The 19,637-nt window shown below is 34.9% G+C and overlaps 2 protein-coding genes across 8 annotated transcripts; both read left to right on the top strand.

Annotated features, from left to right (window-relative positions):
* The first annotated feature begins 895 nt into the window (after positions 1 to 895).
* On the top strand, positions 896 to 9,306 carry LOC127794924 (probable ubiquitin-conjugating enzyme E2 23). 3 transcript variants are annotated; one of them, XM_052326237.1, is made up of 10 exons: positions 896 to 1,163; positions 1,367 to 1,550; positions 2,524 to 4,542; positions 5,121 to 5,258; positions 5,769 to 6,257; positions 6,668 to 6,737; positions 6,820 to 6,959; positions 7,099 to 7,410; positions 7,740 to 8,039; positions 8,844 to 9,306. In XM_052326237.1, exons 3-9 carry the CDS (start codon positions 2,524 to 2,526, stop codon positions 7,989 to 7,991), a joined length of 3,420 nt encoding a protein of 1,139 aa, XP_052182197.1. In that variant the 5' UTR covers positions 896 to 1,163; positions 1,367 to 1,550; the 3' UTR covers positions 7,992 to 8,039; positions 8,844 to 9,306. The 3 variants fall into 3 exon arrangements, with proteins under 3 accessions (XP_052182197.1, XP_052182196.1, XP_052182198.1); XM_052326236.1 differs by lacking the exon at positions 8,844 to 9,306 and having other exon boundaries at positions 897 to 1,163; positions 7,740 to 8,514; XM_052326238.1 differs by lacking the exon at positions 8,844 to 9,306 and having other exon boundaries at positions 897 to 1,203; positions 7,740 to 8,514.
* Positions 9,307 to 12,201: 2,895 nt separating this feature from the next.
* On the top strand, positions 12,202 to 18,449 carry LOC127794923 (uncharacterized). 5 transcript variants are annotated; one of them, XM_052326232.1, is made up of 11 exons: positions 12,202 to 12,269; positions 12,381 to 12,473; positions 14,574 to 14,630; positions 14,816 to 14,883; positions 16,060 to 16,270; positions 16,347 to 16,447; positions 17,062 to 17,137; positions 17,251 to 17,310; positions 17,508 to 17,558; positions 17,669 to 17,747; positions 18,110 to 18,449. In XM_052326232.1, exons 2-11 carry the CDS (start codon positions 12,399 to 12,401, stop codon positions 18,211 to 18,213), a joined length of 882 nt encoding a protein of 293 aa, XP_052182192.1. In that variant the 5' UTR covers positions 12,202 to 12,269; positions 12,381 to 12,398; the 3' UTR covers positions 18,214 to 18,449. The 5 variants fall into 5 exon arrangements, with proteins under 5 accessions (XP_052182192.1, XP_052182195.1, XP_052182191.1 ...); XM_052326233.1 differs by lacking the exon at positions 12,202 to 12,269 and adding an exon at positions 12,678 to 12,802 and having other exon boundaries at positions 12,348 to 12,473; XM_052326234.1 differs by lacking the exon at positions 12,202 to 12,269 and adding an exon at positions 12,678 to 12,782 and having other exon boundaries at positions 12,351 to 12,473.
* The last annotated feature ends 1,188 nt before the right edge of the window (positions 18,450 to 19,637 follow it).

Here is a 19,637-nt window from a genome sequence, read left to right as displayed (position 1 = left end):
ACGCATGGTCAAAAAACTCTAGGTTTGGGAACACAAGAGTTCTCGACCACTCACAGTCGAAAAACCAAGGTTCTCCAACACTGAACCGAACTCCCCCCATTGATGGTCACAGCCACGATGAATGATATATATTGTTTGATATTTAATTTTTAATTTAATTTGTTCATATTGTAGAATTGATATATTTTATTATATAAATTTAATAATTTTTTTTATTATAGAACGTTAACAAGTATATAATAATTTTAATTTCTATTTTTTTATTCAATGTTGATAATTTTTTTTTACTTATTCTTATATTTTGATTTGTAATATTAGTAAACATTATAAATTTTATATGTTTTGATTTTTATAGAGCATTTAATATAAATAAAATTATTATAACATAATATATATAAATTATAATTATATTTTAATCTTAATATTATTTATACCATATCTTTAATCATACGCTAGTAGATATATATGACACCATTGTGTAATTTTATTTTTCATACTTATTATCTTAATTTTTTATGGAACAATAATATATAAATTATTGTTATTTATTTTATAAAGAATAATTTGTTGGATCACATAATATGGAGATATTTAAAGATTAACAAATAATATTGGATAGTTATTTTTTATTAAATGAATATATAGTACTGATTTAATTAAATTTCTATCTCATTCAGAAATAAAAATTGATTTTAAATTTTAATTGGTGACATATATTTAAAGATTAACAAATAATATTGGATAGTTATTTTTTATTAAATGAATATATAGTACTGATTTAATTAAATTTCTATCTCGTTCAGACATAAAAATTGATTTTAAATTTTAATTGGTGACATTATATTTCAAACAAATAATTAGATTTCTAAATGGAATTAAAATTCCGACCCTGAAGGAGCTCCTGGCTCCAAACGGGCTGTCAATGTGTTAGGCTCGAAGGTCGTACCATTTCTATCTCTCTCTCTCCCTTCGCTGTTTTGAAGAAGGCTTCAGCTTTGTCTCGCTTTGCAGTCTTCGATCAACGTCCCTTGAAACCTGCCTTCTGGTTCAGATCTGGTTCTGAATAGCCCCGAGCAAAGCGGTTTGAAGAAGGCTTCAGAGCTGGTTTTGAACATCATCCAGCTTGATTTCATCCCGGAGCTGCGAACCCTAGGATTTACCCGGTAATCCCCCTCATGATTTCTCAAACAGTCCGTTGAGTGGGTTCGTGCATTCCAATCTGATTCAAGTTTCGATGGTTTTGAATAGCCCTAATGTTCTCTGTTCTTCATTCGAGTGATAGAGAAATTTCTTGCCCTGATTGAGAAATTTGCTTTATCCGATTGATGAATTTGTGAAAACTGAAATTTCTTGCATATATTCGCAGGAACGCATTTACGGCACGCAATCACATTTATACCCATATGCCCTTGTAGCTCCCGTCCCCCTAGCTTTTTTATATTTCACGACAGGGAGAGGAGAAATTATTTTCTACCAAACCTGAGAAAGCTCTCTGTCCATTGCGCTCTCTCTCGTTCTCGTTTTCTTCTTCAAAATCCACGATATCCAAGGTAAGCGATTCTTTCTTTTGAGATCTCTTTTCGACCGTTGCTACGGATATGAGTATATCATACATATATATATATACATATATATGAGTATCTACATGTGTATGCGTGTTTACCCGTTTTGACTGACGACCCGTTTACCTGGTAATTTCGGCTGCCTTAGGGTTTATGTTTTCATCATTATTCTGGAACAATTACACCTTTGTATTTATTAGTAAGCACATGGATAAGCTCAGAATCCAATTTGGACGCCTAGAAAATCCACAAAATGGGGATGGATTGGAGAAGAGAAACTGAAAACCGCTTTATATATTCTGTGCTTGCTTGTCAAAAAAAAATAAAAAATGTCTCAGGTTTGAAGGCTAATGTAACGTTAGTTGCCCCTGGAAGAGCTGAAATAGGAGTTTGTCTTCCTTGCTCTTCAAATAAATGAAAATTTCTGGCTCAGATTGTTTTGTTCTTCCTGTATTTCATGTTCCCTCTCCTTCAAGCTGTATAATTATTCTTCTCTTTTGTACTTGCACCTTTTGTTGTCTTGCTTGTCAGTATCATTTCTTGTTTGTGGTTTAATTAACAGCATTCAGTTAATTTGTGCATTAGTGGGAATGGGGGAAGAGCCATGTCTATGATTTTCATAACTTTGTCACTAGAGACAACCTTGACCTTTTCAACTGGGAGTTTTGTCAAAAGATATTGATTTTTAGTTACTGTGTTTCTTTTTGAGGTGTAATTCAAATTTACTGAAAAATCTCATCTTTTTTTATTGTTAGAATAACTTCCAAAAAATTAAGATAACGAGCATTTGTAGCTGGTATGAGAAAAAGGCTTTACATTTTTCTTGTTTACATATTTGAAATCTGAAACTTCTTCACGAGTGAAATTGATAATTTTATTTACTGAGGATTGGGGAATGAATATTTTACTGAACATGGGTTTCGAATGGTTCCTGATCCATGCCTTGTCTTGTGCCTGGCAGATGGAAAGAGACCAACATGATGAAGTTATGCAAGTAAATGAATCCACCATGACTGGGCAGGACAACACCACTTTGAATTTTCCTATGTTAAATGTACATTCTGAAAGCAACCTAGATGAAGTAGTGAGGAATCTGCAAAATGCCAATTGCGTTTATAGACAAGATGTTGTAAGGAGCAAAAGTAGTGGTATGTTTGGCATTGTGACGGAAGTTCCAGGTGATTCAGACTCAGAGTCTGAAAGCAGCATAACTGATGATGAAGATGAGGATGACGAGGATGATAATGATGGGGATGGATTTCGCGAGGAAGGTGGCAACCATGACAATGATAATGCTAATGGGAGCGATAATAACAGAAGTGGTGGCAGTTGGAATAGCAACTCTCTTCCCCCTGACCAGATTCGAGTGCTTTGGATGGATCAGTCTGAGACAACACAAAATCTTTGTGAGGTAATGGTTGTTGATCGGGGATTCTTACATGGGGATTTTGTGGCTGCAGCTTCAGATCCAACTGGTCAAGTTGGTGTTGTTGTTGATGTCCATATTTCAGTTGATTTGCTAACCACTGATGGGTCTATTATAAAAGGTGTATCATCCAGAGACTTGAAACGTGTAAGAGATTTTGCTGTGGGTGATAATGTAGTACTTGGCCCTTGGCTAGGCAGAATTGATGATGTTCTAGATAATGTGACGGTGTTGTTTGATGATGGCTCTGTGTGCAAAGTTGTGAAAGCTGACCCACTTCGTCTCAAACCAGTGGGCAAGCAGACTCTTGAAGATGGCCACTTCCCTTATTATCCTGGGCAGCGTGTGAAGGCAACCTCTTCATCAGTTTTCAAAAATTCAAGGTGGCTATCTGGTTTGTGGAAACCCAACCGGTTGGAAGGAACTGTAACTAAAGTTACAGTAGGGTCTGTATTTATATATTGGATAGCATCTGCAGGGTATGGACCTGATTCATCTACTACCCCGGCTGAAGAGCAGAGTCCCAAGAACTTAAAAATATTGTCTTGCTTTGAGCATGCAAATTGGCAATTAGGTGATTGGTCTCTTCTTCATACACCTGCAATGTCTTCTCTCCTGGAAAAGAATTTATCAAATCTTGAACTCCATGATTCTACCAAAGGTGAATTAGAATCTGCTCAAATGGGTCATGAATGTGAGTCAGATATGGTTGTTTCAGAGGAATCAAATGGAGTAAGTGAGACCGTGGACATGGATGTGGATGGTCCCTCTGAAAGAACTAGTGGAAATGTAGATGGTAATTCTTCACGAGCATCCAGTTCGTGTAGTAGTTCACTGTCAGTTTCAAAGGAGCCTGTCCATGAAACTTGGCCCCTTCATCGCAAAAAGATTCGAAAAGTTGTGGTTAGGAAAGATAGGAAGGCTAGGAAGAAAGAGGAAACTTTTGAAAGGGCTCTTCTTATTGTCAATACGAAGACAAGTGTTGATGTAGCATGGCAGGATGGAACAAGAGAATGCCAACTGGACTCAACTACTTTGATTCCTGTGGATAGTCCTGGTGATCATGAATTTTTTGCAGAACAGTATGTGGTGGAGAAGGCCACGGATGACAACAATGATGGTTGTGAAGTTAGGCGAGTTGGGGTTGTGAAAAGTGTTAATGGAAAAGAGCGGACAGCTTGCGTCAGGTGGTTAAAGCCAGTTGCCCGGGCTGAAGATCCTCGAGAGTTCGAGGAGGAGGAAGTGGTGAGTGTTTATGAGCTTGAGGGGCACCCTGACTATGATTATTGTTATGGGGATGTAGTTGTTCGGTTGTCACCTGTTACCATAACTTCAAACATGTCCATTGGAGATTCTGTTGAGGAAGAGAAGCAGCTGGCTTGTCCAAATCCTGTTAAGCGAGATTCTAAAAAGCGCTCAGGAAGTAAGAAACTGGAAAGTTCATCTACCAAGGAAGCTTGTGCCAACTTCTCAGATCTTTCTTGGGTTGGGAATATTACTGGTCTCCAAAATGGTGATATTGAAGTTACATGGGCTGATGGGATGGTTTCAATGGTATGTTTATTGCAAAGGCCTTGCGAAATGTTAATGCTTTATGCTTATATAGATTATCTTATATCTCTTGATTTTTGTTGCAAGTGTGTAGCCAGCTGGCCTTTTTTGCAATAACACCATAAGCATTAATGCTGATATTATCTTATGTCTCAAGTTTTGTTGCAAGTGTGTAGCCAGCTGCCTTTTTTTGCAATAACTATGCATAGAGTTTATTACTCCTTCAGTGTGATTCCCTCTGCAATTTTGATTGCTTAAAGTCATACTTCTTTGTTTGGATGTCTTTAATGAGATTTGATTTTCTATATTCTTTTTTCTCTTCTGAAAAGTTCTGGGTTTGAACTGAATTAAGAGACAAAGGTTGTTATTTTCAGTTCATCTGCATGTTTGCTTGTATGTTAACTGTATTCTTCTTGTAAGGATGCTCTTGTTTTGTAGTTTTTAGAGGGGTTGCTTCCTTGAGTTCCTTCTTGTGTGTTTTATGACATATCACATTTAAAAAAGAAATGAAAAAGAAGAAATATTTCTCCTGGAATTTTTGTTGACAATTACTCGTTCAAAATCCTTGTTTTTTGCAATAGGTTGGCCCTCAAGCAATTTATGTTGTTGGTCGTGATGATGACGAGTCAATTGCTGCTGGAAGTGAAGTTAGTGATGATGCTGTTAGCTGGGAAACTGTTGATGATGGTGAAATGGATGCCCTTGAGAATGCAGACGAGGTTGGTTTCTGCCTGGAATAATATTTTCTGTGACCTTTATTTAATATCTTTTAGCTTTAACAAATAACTTGAAATCGGGTATTGGGTGGTTTTGTTTGATGATGTCCTCAATGAAGTGAGGTAGTTTATTGTTTAGCTAATGGTCAAAAGGAAAAGTGAAAATAAAAGAAAATTAGCTGTATGTCAGAAGAAGCTGTTGCCATGTTTCCTGGGGTGAGGGATGGCAGTGATGCTGTCTGCTTTGGAATTTTCATATCAAATTTATTGAAATTTTCATGGGCTAGGTGATCATCAAGTCTGCTGACTGTTTTAATCAAGCTGCTTGTATGTAGAACAAACAAGTGGTTGGTTCCTCCCCAGATATATTATACATGCTTAACCATCCATTCGTGGATCATGCTGATAACTTTTTAAATACTAACTAGACAATCAACAGATGTGTAGGTTAGATTATGACGTGTCTCCTTGTGGTAAGGTGAGGAATTTTTCTCATCCATATTCTTTCTTCAGGAAAATGGGCTGGAAAATGTTGAAGACATCAGTCCTAAGTCAGAAGAGAGCACAATGATTGGAGAAAATTCCGGAAGTAATGGACCTCTTTCTCTTCCCCTTGCAGCACTTGGATTTGTGACACGTCTAGCTACTGGAATATTCTCACGAGGAAAAAAACAGACAGATGTATTTTATTTGGACTCTGTTGAAGAGAATGACCTTCAGTCTCAAGGGACAGATAACTCTGCCTTCAGAAGTGATCCTTTTGAACAGTCTAGCTCTCTAACATATAATCCTGGTGATAATTCTGGTGTGCAAACTGCTCATGGAAAAGGAGATGAAGGTGTTGACACCAAAGATTTATTGGAGGCAGCAGAAGCTCTTTGTAGTTTGAAGCCTGAAACACAGCACGGGTCTTCACAGAATGAGGATGATATTCCCAGTTTCAAAGGCTTTGATATTGCAAAAGATCCTTCTGACCATTATTTTCTTGGTGCAAATGGGCAGGTAGCTCTTATGAGCCCTTTTCTTAGTTAATGATTTCCCTTTGTATCAATGTTGCAAAAAAAGATGATTTTTGCAATTTGCACTCAAAAAAGATATCGTCTTTGCAGTAAGATACTCCTCTTTTTGTTATTAAGCGAAAAACATAAAGCAAATAAGTTTTGTGAGTTGGAATTGGAAAATCACTGGGTCTATCTCTGGTTTTCACTTTTTTGAAATTGGTTATGACCTAGCTTCTTTTAAGTTCATTGTTAAGAGGGGTGATATTTGTTGTAGGTTCTGTAAGTGCCTCTAACGGGATAAATAATTTTTAATATTCAAACTAGTAGGAATTTCCTGATAAAATTGATTTTGAACTTTGTTGCACTGATGGCTTTAATGATTTGACTTTGGATGTCTTAAAACACACGCAGAATAATGCTGGAAGGAAATGGCTGAAGAAAGTTCAACAAGATTGGAGCATCCTTCAGAACAACCTGCCTGGTATATATTTTTTGTTGTTTTTAAAATTCTTGTAACCAAATCAGCATAAGGATTGGTTAACTGGTTTACAATGCTTAAACAGAGGGGATTTATGTACGAGTTTATGAAGATCGAATGGATCTGTTGAGGGCTGTGATAGTTGGAGCATATGGGACGCCTTACCAGGATGGGCTTTTCTTTTTTGATTTTCACCTTCCACCTGAGTACCCTGATGTTCCTCCGGTACATATAATTGGTCATGTTTATTTCTGGATAGATTGTTTGGATTTGATAAGCTAAAAAACATCCAATCATGCCAAACTTGTATCTCTGAATTTGAGATAATGAGTAACTATTTATGAATCTTTCTTTGATATTGCAGTCAGCTTATTATCACTCTGGAGGGTGGCGAATAAACCCAAACTTATATGAGGAAGGCAAAGTGTGCCTTAGTCTTTTAAATACCTGGACTGGCAAAGGAAATGAAGTCTGGGATCCATCATCCTCCAGCATCCTTCAAGTTCTGGTTTCACTGCAGGGGCTAGTACTAAATTCCAATCCATATTTTAATGAAGCTGGGTATGATAAGCAAGTTGGGACAGCTGAGGGAGAAAAAAATTCATTGTCTTACAATGAGAATACATTCTTGCTGAACTGCAAGACAATGATGTATCTAATGAGAAAGCCACCAAAGGTGATAAACCATATTTGGTATATTTTCCCCCAATTTGATTCCCTTTTGCTTGTTGTCATTATGAAATGGAGGAAATCTGTAACAAAAGAGTTTGGAAGACCAAATAAAACTTCATGGAAAACTCTTAAACATGCCATTGGATATAATGGCCTCACAGAGGGTATTCCATGGACCCTACAGGAGGTTTAGAATTCATATTTGCCAATCCCACCTAGTGGGATTAAGGCTTGGGATTGTTGTAATAAATTTTCATCTTCTGGGTGTTTAATGTGAACGTGCTTTAAAAATGCTATGATTGTTAATTTCCGCTCATGTTATTATGTTTCTAGGACTTTGAAGAGCTTGTTGAAGATCATTTCAGGATGCGCGGTTATTACATCCTCAAGGCCTGTGATGCATATATGAAAGGCTACTTAATAGGCTCTTTGACAAACGATGCCTCGTTAAGTGAAAAAAGCAGTGCAAATGCAAATTCAGTAGGTTTCAAGCTAATGTTGTCCAAGATTTTGCCAAAGCTTTTCTTGGCACTTGATGAAGTTGGAGCTGGTTGTAATGCGTTTAAGCATCTACAGCAGTCCTAGCACATCATAGATGGGCTAATCTCATTGCTGCTTCAATGGGCAAACGAGGTAAGCATATTTCTTTTTATGCTATTATTTGAGATATTCCCAATCCCTTCAATGTAAAAGCTGTAGATGCTCTAGGATTGTTTCATATTTTTTCTTGGATGGGAAACATTCTTTTCTCATGTTTGAAAAACAAGGCAGCCTGAACTGTAAGAGCAAAGATGAAATGGTCTACTGAATATGCCTGCCATGTGAAAAGTTTTGTCAGGTAAGAAGGAAAGATGGGTATAAGTAAATACCCTGAATTTGCCTGCTCTTGTTGTATTTACCATTTACACTTGTGTTTCTATATTTTCCTCTCCCTCGGGGGATGAGGGGGCAGTTAGGTTTTGGATTAACTGTCCAATTTACTTTTATTGAGAAGTGAAAAATAAACTTCGCTGTCACAATTCTATACTTTTTGACAACTTCTTGTATATTAACATAAACTTTGTAAAGCACTTGCTTTATCACAACTGTTCCGTTTTAACAGATACCATGGATTGTGTGTCTTCTATGAATCTGATAGTGTCAGCTCTCTCAACTAATGTACACGAACTGTATAGTTTCGATCTGTTTACATCCAACAAATGGAAGCAAAAATACTGAGTTTGTTAGATGTTTTGATGGAGAGAGTAAACCCTCTATTGTTTTCGTTCTCTTCTCGTTCTTGGACCCTTTCTTATAGTTATGGACTTGCATAGGTTTTGTGCATTCTGTATATACGGTTAACCCATTAATGATGTCCTTTGTTTTAAGTATTACTCACCAAAATAAATAAATAATAGTTGAAGGGTTAGTGGAAATTTGCTCTGTTTGGTTTTGAAGGGAAATGGAAGCAATATGGAAAGAAGGTAACTTCTCCTTGTTTAGAACACTGGAGATGAATGAAAAAATAAAATTTCCCCCACCATTGAGGACCTTAATTCGAATTTGAACTTTCAGAAGACTGAGCAGCTCAAGGACATATTGTCAACACATGCGGAGGCAATGTTATGTAAGAATGCTCAGACTTTTCAGATTTCTTGTTAAGTGACAATGTGTAAAGATATGCAGAGAAGTTTCACGCTCCTGATTGCGCTTTAAGCACTATCCTCCATGATAAATATTTTGGAGAGTTCAGTTTTGGTTGGAATTGCGTTGACTGCAACTTTCCATGGCATCATCCTTAATCTTCCATTCATTTTTAGCTTTTCACATTAGTTTCTACTTTCCCAGAATAAGAAAAAGAAAAGTTCTAGGCATCAAATGGTTTTATTGTTGTCCTGAATTTCAATGACAAACTGAAAAATCCCAGAAGAATGACATGAACTTCTGCATGCTCTGTTTGCATTGTAGTCAGATAATTGTGTGCAAGTGATGAGACCTAATGGCTAATGCTGCTTATTTTTGTGAAAGATACCTGCTTCTTTGGAGGAAGTTTGTAATTGTGTGTTTGAGGATTAAGACCAGGGCGTCAAGTTGGGTGTGGCTTTCTTTGAATGGTGAGCAGAGTTTAGTGGATGTCATTGTGGACTTGCATAGGTTTTGTGCCTTCTACGCTTAGGGGTAGCCCCATCATTGATATACTTCTTGTGAGTCTACCCACCTTCAATATTTTCTCTTTCTTTTTAAATTTTTTTTGAGATATGAGAGAGACGTGAGAGAAACGAGAGAGATCTTTGTTTTAAGGGTAAAATATATTATTGTAATTTTTTTAAAATAAAGAGGTTTTCTTGATTTGCCTATATTTTTTCAGAGATTTGTGTAATTTATTTCTTAATTTATTCATATTATTATTTTCCTAACCTAACAACGTTGCAAATAAAATGACGTTGTCAATGGTGCGTAGGAAATAAAGGCAATATTAATTATAGTTTGACACTATATATATCGGACAAAGTATTATAATTCACTGCTGTGTTTCATTTCGAATTTAAAATAAATTAATAATATAAATTATAAAAAATATAAACACTAATATATATTCAACAAATATTAGCATAATTCAAACAAAATAATAATTTTTCCCAAACCATCCATTAAAGATTAATAACTCTGCATAAGCAACTAATTTATCATAACGTATAAAATTAACTGTATGTCCAAACTAAGTAATCAATAGAAGACGTGAAGAACGCGGGCATTCTAGCACAATTTAACATAACTGAACAATATAATAACCTTCCTCCTTGGGGTTTCTCTGCAAAGGACTTGATAAAATCATGAAATACACAAATTGAACTTAAGCAACTCAAAATTTTCAATGGCAAGAGTAGATAGCGAATATGTTGGTGAATATGTTTGAAGTTTTAGATTCGAAATCTTTTGAAGGTGTTATATAGAGATTAATTTATGATTTATTTGGGAGTGGGTTAGGGTAAGGTTCACCTCTTTTAAGAATAGTTGAGTGCAGGTTTTGATATTTAAATTATTAAAAAATATTTATTTATTTAATTTTTGTTCAGCTTGAGGTGGTCCAACGACATCCAAGAAGAGTGCGGGGAAAAGGCAGCAATGGAAAGAAACAAGAATTATATTATTGTTTGGATTAACAAATGCCTTATTATGGTGGGCTTTTTTCTTAAAATACAAAGGGTGATGGATAATTAGAGTGGCATTTTTTTTTTGGTTGGGTGTATTATGAGATTTATCTCACATTAGAGTATGTATAATTTGAGTTATAATTGTTATGTATAAAGATAAGTCTATTAATTTAGCTCTACTATCATATATATTATGGAATTTTATATTTTTTTATATTTATGTTTATTATCATACACAAGTTTGTGTTTAAATATATTATGATTTAATCCCTAACCACTAATAGCAATTGGGCTACCACTATAGTGGTGATATGGTGAGTTTTTGATAAATATCAATTCATATATTAATAGGAATAATATCTAAATTATTTATTATCATTTTATAAATGACACAGATATGAATAATTATGACATAAAGTTTAGCTTTTAAAATTAAGATAACTATTATCATTGATCAACATATTTGAGAGATATTTGTTGTTAGATTAAGATAGCTTTCAATTGGATTATTTGACTATTTCATTTGTTTTTTTGAAAATTAAAATTGTGTTCTCTTTATTATTTTCACTCCATTTTAAGTTTTTAACTACTTTGCTATTTTCAAAATTGTGTTTTTAAAAATAAAAAATATAAAGAAAATCGATTTTTTTGAGTGTTTTCGATCAAAATACACAAAACGTGAAAAAAAACACCCCCAATCTCGCACACTTAGATTCTTTTATCTCTCTTATTTTTTCTTTATTCTCTCTCATCTTTCTCTTATCTTATTTTCCTTAACCGTTGATCGTGCCCACTATCGCCATCTCCTCCGTCAATTGCGCTCTCTATGATCTCGTCTGATTCCTCGAATACGATATTTATGCTAGAGCAAAGAATCTAGATCTGGAAATTCTACCCGATCCGATGATCTTTGTGACTCACATGTCGTACTCGATGCTTCTGAGCTCCATTACCGAATCGAAATGTCAAATCATTTACATATTGGAACCTTCTGGATACAGTGATTTCAAATTGGCAGTTCACAGTGGCATTGTACCCCAGGGAAAGGGAAGGGAATATCGTTGGACAAGGCCTTGGAGATGTTTTGTGAATGGGTGGACAGGTTCGGGCCTTTTTGGGAGCATCTTCTAGGGTTTTGGAACAAGAGCTTGAGGGGGCGAGAGAAAGTGTTGTTTTTGAAATACGAGGAGATGCAGGAAGACATTGGGAAGCAAGTGATAAAGCTAGCAGAGTATTAAATTTATTGTTTTATTTTAATAGTATAATTTTATTATTTAGTAATTAAATTTATTGATAAAAATATTATATATATTTTAAATAATTAAGTAAATGTGTTTTTTAGTCTTTTATTTTAAGAAATAATTTTTAAAATGATAAAAAAAACATGTTTTCAAAAATTTCAAAACATAAAATTAAAAATAAATTAAAAATTAAAAATTAAAGCACAAAAAAGAATGCAGCTTAAAATTTTAACAATTATTTGGTTATTCTATTATTGAAAGTATTTGATTTTATATCAAAATTCGAAGTAAATCTGTACTCAAAAAATAAAAATAAAAAGCAGCCAAAAGAGAAGGATTATTTGAAATAATAAAATTAAAAATTTAAATATATCAAATTACGAATTTAATTTTAAATGTTGTCTACTTATCATTTAACAGAAATTCACAGCACAATTCGTCAAGCGCGTGCGAATTCCCTATAAAGGGCGAACATAAGCTGGCTACGGGTAAGATATACATAGCGATCAAATCTGTATCTTTTCTTCATCAATTGCATTCAAATTATACAGCGATCAAATCTGTATCTTTTCTTCATCAATTGCATTCAAATTACATAGCGATCAATCGCGATCTCCATGGAACCCCCGCCATTCCAGGAAGCCTCGAACTGCGATGTCTGCAATTGCACCTTTAACACCTTCAGGCGGCGGGTATTTGTCTTCGATTCTACCTTTTTCTTTCTTTTTCCCCTTTCAAGTGTATAATAACTGCGTCTTCTGCAAGCTACTTGTAATCTTTACATAACCGCTGAATTGAATTGACAGCGGAATTTGGGTATGGGTTGCTTTTGTTGGTCAATAATATTGCGTTTGCTCCCAAGTGTGCTTTAGCCCTAATAGGAGCATAATTGTCAGATCGGAATGAAATTTGGATAGGAAATAAAAGGTTCAGTCGGCGAGATTTGGCACTGCCCATAGATTGTTTTCCATCTTTGGCAGCATTTCTGATAGCGTTCGACTGTATGTTGACTTCCAACTGGGTAACTTGTTCCAAGACTTTGTTTCATTTCCCAACTATATTGCGGTGTATTATTTTGTTTGGCTTATTTACATCACAGCTTGAAAACCAATTGCATCTAGTTGTTTGGCTGTTGATTAGCTGTCCTCAGCCTGTGGAAAGTTAAATGGCATGTGGGTGATACTTGAGTTGCTTTGTTAAGGTCTCGAGTTCGATTATTTCCAAGTGGCAGGTTAACCCCCTAGCGCATGCGGCGGAATATGTTAAGACGTGGTATTGACCCAATTGATTGTTAGATGTCTAGCATTTGTTTGAATGTAAGGAGAAGACCGATAATCACACCAAACCTGTATGTATAAAGGATGGAATGCAAAACCAGCAAAACCCTTTGAACTATATTGTTTAAAAATAAGTAGCGTCCTCATAGCCTAAAACTGTTTGGAAAGGCCTCTCTCATGCGGTTGATGGGAATGCCATGAATCACCCTGAAACTCCACTCTACCACCATTACCTATTTTTAGTTAAATCCTTCCATGGAACTCAGTCTAAACCATCGTAAAGTTTTTTGGGTTTAGCAGCAAACTCACACAATATATGTATGCACAATTTCTCAATATATACTTCAACTCCTCATTAGCCAATGCGAGAGCAATATATAGGATATTAAGCAATTTCACCCTCCTAATTGTTCCTGCTCTTAGAGCTAAAAGCTAAGGGCTAGTGGATGATTTTGCGTTGTGAAATAGGCAAATAGATTTAAATTAAGGTTGTGGGTAATTGTGGCTCTTGAGTGAGTGATGTAATCCTTTGCCTCCATACCTTGGATTGCTGTAGAAATATCTGGAACAAGACTAGGCAAACACAATTACAGAACACTGAGAGGAACTCCTCTAACAATGTGGAAATCTTTTGAAATAAAGAAAAACTGAAGATTAGACAGTAAAGAAATTGCAGCCCACTCGGATAATCTGCCAGCTCATTCCAATAGCTGGCAGATTTACTCAATTAGGTTGATTGTATATTGAAAATTCTGCAGCAGCTCCTTGATTCCAATTTCCTATTGCAGAAACATTCATTTTCATTGTATAGATAATGTTTCTTATTCGGTCAGTTTCCTTAGATGCTTGTTGACTTTGTAATTAATTTCCTTGTAGAGGTTCCAGGATTAACCTTAAAATGCCATTGCAAAGTTTTTCTGATGTTGAGAAAGAAAGAATCAGAAAATTCCCACAAAATCAATAACTTGCTAAGCCTTTGTCTCTATAAAATGACTGATCCAATTTGCACACAAAATCTTGAAGCCCATTTTAACCATGCAAATGTGGATCAGCATGCATGTAAATGAAATTTTTTAGCCATGCAACAAGCTAGTTTTTAAATACAATAATGAAGCTTAATCCTTATTTACTGGAATGCTGATTCTGGAATTTAAGTAAACCTCTATTAGAATTAGCTATGAATTTGGTAATGACTAATGAGGTTAATCATGACTAACTCATGGCAGTCGAGGATATTGGCATAATAGTTTCTTCTTCTCATGAGTTTGTTTATCGATAAGAAAAAAGGAATATTTTTTTTTCGTAATCATTCAACAAGGGTCTATCAAAATAATTGCAATGCATTTCAATTACTAGCAAGAACGACTGGTTTAGTTTTTATGTTCTACTTATTGATGCTGTGATGTGATGATAGATATGAGATGGTGAAATTTTATGTGGCATAGATCTTGTTGTGCCTTGCACAAGTCAGTCCTGTTTAGGCTTAACCTACCCTTCTCCCTCTCTATGTTTCAGCATCATTGTCGATGTTGTGGTCGGACATTATGTGCTGAACATTCATCAAATCACATGGTATGAGCTATACAGAACCTGTATATATACTTAACTCAGTTATTTATGCTTCCTTTATCTATTCCTTCCCAGCCCCCCCCCCCCCAAAAAAAAAAAAAGTTGTTTTTTTTTCTTCAATGCAGTGCTGCCCATGAATTGGTTTTTAATTATGCTATTTTTTGTTTTCACTGTCATTTTTGTTTCAGGCCTTACCACAATTTGGTATTAACTCGTGTGTCAGAGTTTGCTCTGACTGTTTTAATGACGCCTCTGGGTAATTTGTTATGTTATTTTCTATCTGCTAGTACACATTTAGATATATTTTGGCGTTCTTATTAGTCCAATCTAAGTGGAAATTATAACCAATTGGAGGCATGCTCACAGAGGATGTTGGGATGTACATTGCTTGTGCTCACTTGCAGCGTGTTTCTGAATCAGTAGATAATTGAGCTTCTGCAATTGTCTGTTGGATGAATAATATATTGTTGAATCTATAAATAAATTGCTCAGTATAAGTTTTCTTCTTCTTGTGTTTGAAAAATATGCTGCTTGCAGCGAACTAAATATCACTTGCAACATTGATTTACGTTTCAAAGATACAGGGATGTTGATCAAATTATAATGGCTGAGATTTTGAATAATATAAAACCTCCAATGGAAAATGACAAGAATGGTGAGGTGCAAGATGATAGACACCAGATAAGATACAATAGCAGGCAGTTGGATGTATAAGTCAAAGTTCTATTAGATGCAATTTAGCCAACCATTTCAGTTATGTACTCATTTAGTTCTATAAAAAATTGTTTGAATGCAAAATTCTGTTATGTATCTTCACTTCCTGCCAAAAAAAAAAAAAAAGAAGCTAATAAAGCAGTGAATCTATTGTAATTAGGGCCGGTTGGCATGGGATGTGGTGTAGAAAAAATCGTCTTTACTGCACATTTTTGATAGTTGTATGACATTATAATGTGCCATGTACAATCAAATTAGTCCTTTGCTTGAACATGAACTTAATAAAACATTGCACACATAATTTGGGTCTTGATGCATGAGGTATAAGAAACAAAAAAGGTGCTTACAACTTTTCCTTACCCAGTCCTAAAAAAATAGACAATGAATAATGAAGAATGATTCCTTCTGAACAAAAATGTTTATTGGCTATTGAAGTAGCCTTCTCAGTAAATTTCCATCAATCGTCTATCTAGGTGTAGAAATTTGATTAATCAGACCAGACTGTCTAGGCAGAAATTTAATAAATCAGACCAGACTGTCTTACTACTGGTCAGTTGGTCACGTTTGAAAGAAACCGTTGAGGTTGCTGCTGCTTTCATCATTTTTGCTCTCCACTTTGTCCTTATTTCGCCTTTTTCATTTTTCTTCCAATGCTAAAAGTATCAATCTGATCAAGTTGTTAATTCTTGTTTATTTCTGAATTTTGTATTTGAGATAGATCAAAGAAAAATGATGGATCAGCTTCTTCCGCTGGAGTTAATATTGTTACCGACACAGTTTCAAGATTAGACATTAATGCAGTTTCAGAGTCCAATTCAAAACCAAATACTGAAGGCATTCCCGTTTCAGGCATTTTAGAGTGCAAATGTGGAATGCCTTTATGCATTTGTGAAACGCCATCTCCATCCAGGGATGCAGCAACCTTTCAGGTAAAATGTAATTGCCTTAAAAGGCATTCCCAATGGAATACAGGAGCCCTGCAGACTTTATTTATGTTTCTTGCAGAGCAAAAGTACTTTAACTACTGCAGCTCAGTCAAACTCAAAACCAAGGAAGGTAGATGCAATTCCAAAGAATAGAGGTTCTTCATCAAATAACAAGCAATTGTACGTTCTGAGTTTTCTTGTTCAAATTTATTGTCCATTCTATATGCAGACATAAAACTGGGATTGCATGTATGATTCAGCTGTATGTTATCTACAATTTAGGCCAAGGCTCAGTCGTTGATGGTGTTCAGGGTTTTATGGCCCATATCTTTCTACCCTTATGATGAGGCCTTGGATGGCTTAGATTTGAAAACCAAATTGAGTATTGAGTTGAACTCATTCTCACATACGAGCTTCAGAGCATTGTTAAATAATCCATCCTTAGCTATATCACTTGGTTCAATTCCATATTTCTTAGGTTTGAGATGAATGTTTCCAGGTTCTTGTTTCTGTCCTTTCTTTCTTGGTAAACATTTAGTCCTTGTTACTTTCTCTCATCCTGATAGAAAAAGAAGCACTATAACTTATATGCATTTAATTTTTCCATTTGTGCTTCGGTATGTTTATTACTTCAAGGGGATAAACTTCTCTGAACTAATCTTTTAATTATCTATCTGTCTATATGTGGTTATTTTCTGTGGTTCTGCTGCCATTGAGTTTTTTTGGAACTTTTCTTTTACTCCTTTTAAGTGTTAACAATTCTGTAGGCATTAACCTTGTGCAAAAATTTGCAGTGTAACTTTTGGGCTTAGTCAAGTGACCAACAGTAGTCTGGAAAAATCTCTAGTGGATTACACAGTTGATGGAGAGGTACAAACCCCAAAAAATGACATCATAAAATAGCAAATGGAGGTTAACACTTCCATATTTTGTTCTAGAAATCTTAACTCTTGAATCTTCTGTTGGTTTATTTGTTGCTTTAGGGGTTAAGAGAAGCAATAAAGAATGGTGACACTTTAGCTGTCAAGGAACTTTTGAGTAAGGTACTTCTTTTATTTACTTCATTATTTTGCTCCTGTTATTATGGCTGCAGTCTTTTCCCAAACCAATTAATGCTTTGATTGGTTGCATATCAACTGTTTATCCGTGGCCTGTTGCTACTTGGGCTTGGTGAGATGCTAGTCATGTTGTTACTTCAATATTGTCTATATAATTTTATGAGCCATAACAAAATTGGCAGGGTGTGGATGCAAATTACTGTGACAAGCAAGGAATGTCTTTGTTACATTTGGTACACTTCTCCCTTTTTGTCGTGCTTGAAATTACATTTGATTTTTTTGGTTACTTGTTCATTTCTTCTCTCAGAAGATACTATTTTCTGACTGTATTCGTTGGATGCAGGCAGCACTTTTTAATCGAACTGAGATAGTTTTTAATCTCATTGAATATGGAGCTAGCATGGATCACAGGAATCAACAAGGTAACTGGTTCCATCCCTGCCCTGACTATATCACATCCATTGTCTAGGTGAATTAATCAATATTGTGTATAAACTCCATGGAAATGTCTCGGCGAGCTTTTCCTGAGTAGTAGAACTCTATTTGACTTCCTGTTCCCTTGTGGCAGTGGTTCTGTAAAATATTAACAGAGAAAAATCAGTGCTTAATTCATCGATACCTTCCCCCCTCCCCCCTCTTCAAAAAGGCTATCTGATAAATAATATTGAATTTGTCATTCAATGGGTAGATTGCAATATCCCTCATTCCTGTAGTTCAAATCTGCGATTGCTAGGAGTCCTGGTCCATTTGATACTATTGGACTGATTATCCTCTTCCGCTTCAGGGGAAACGCCGCTGGATTGCGCTCCTGCCACATTGCAGTACAAGATGCGAACAAAGATGGAAGAAAAGGCGCAATCGGGCTCTGACAGTGCTAAACTATCTTGACTTGTTTGCTTCCTTTTAAAATGGTGATTGCTGTCTAGTTTTCTAGAGCTTTATAATAACATACATCTTTGCAATCTGTAATTCGGAGAGAGAATTTGGAACATTTAAACACACTCTTGTTAAGAGTCATTCGATGTGGGACATTATCCTTAACTCTCTCGCCTTGTTTACTTGTACTCTTATGTATGGTGGCCAACTACTCGAGCGATTTGATAAAGTTTTCAGTTTTTATTTTTGATTTTTTGTATTTAGTTTTTATTTTTATTAAAAAAAAGTGTTGATAACCCTGTATTCATTTTTAATTTAGTATTTTTTTTTTAATTTTCTTTCTTACTCCAAACGTTGCCAGCATCTAGAGAAGATGTCGGAGGTTATTAAAAACTTGTCTTCTCCGCCTTCTCCTCAATTGCTAGGGAGCAGACGGTAGAGGTTTTCGTTAGCTACATTCTAGTTGATGGTAATACGGAAGAGGAAAGAAATGAAAACGGTATCACAAGGTAAAAAGCATATTTATGATTTTTTAATTTTTATTTTTTTTATAGAATTTTAATTTTTTTATGATTTTAAATGTGCATCTGAATTTTGGTCAAAACTATATTTATATTTTTTAATTTTTACATTTTTTCTTGTGGAGCTTTAATTTTTTTTGTAATTTTAAATGTAAATTACTCATTTAAACACAAAAAATGTGTCCCTACTTTATTTGTTGTCTAAGTTTTTAAATGAGTAATATTACAAATTTAAGGGCATATTTAGAATTATAAAAAATTTAGGGTTCTGTTAAAAAAATTAAAAGTTCAAAAGTATAAATATGTTTTTTTGGCTAAAATTTAGAGACACATTTAAAATTACAAAAAATTTAAGGTTTTGAGAGAAAAAAAAAGTAAAAGTTTAAGGATATAAATATTATTTTTGTCAAAAACATCTTTTTAGAGTTTTAAAAAAATTTCAAACCAAATGCCATTTTTTATTTTTGTTATCAAAACGATTTTCTGGCTAAAAAAACATGCTTGTCAGTCATTGCATGAAACAAAGATTATGAAACTTTAACTTAAAGTTTTAAATTTTGATGAAAGAGTATCATCGCATAGTTGCCTCTTAGTTGATATTTATTTCCTTAGTTTTATGTTGTTTATTAATTGTAAGTATTACAATTGAGAAAGAGAGCTCTGTTGATAATCATGAATAAGGTTGCAATCAAATTGAGGTGAGTCAAGTTTCGTTGAGCTTGGCTCAATAGGTAAAGAAAGACATAGGGTGTGCAGCGGAAAGCGATTACAACAAATATTCGCAAAGAGGAAAAGGTGTATGAGGCGATAGAGGGTTGGGGATGTGCGATAACGATAAACAATGGTAGCGCAATGCTCAACTTTAGAGATATAGAGAATGTGTGACGATAATAAATGATAGTAATCAACAACAAT

Source organism: Diospyros lotus, chromosome 2 (genome assembly GCF_014633365.1).
Source record: "Diospyros lotus cultivar Yz01 chromosome 2, ASM1463336v1, whole genome shotgun sequence".
Classification (NCBI taxonomy): Eukaryota; Viridiplantae; Streptophyta; class Magnoliopsida; order Ericales; family Ebenaceae; genus Diospyros; species Diospyros lotus.
Note: the sequence above shows the minus strand (reverse complement) of the source record. Positions and strands in the feature narration are given on the sequence as shown.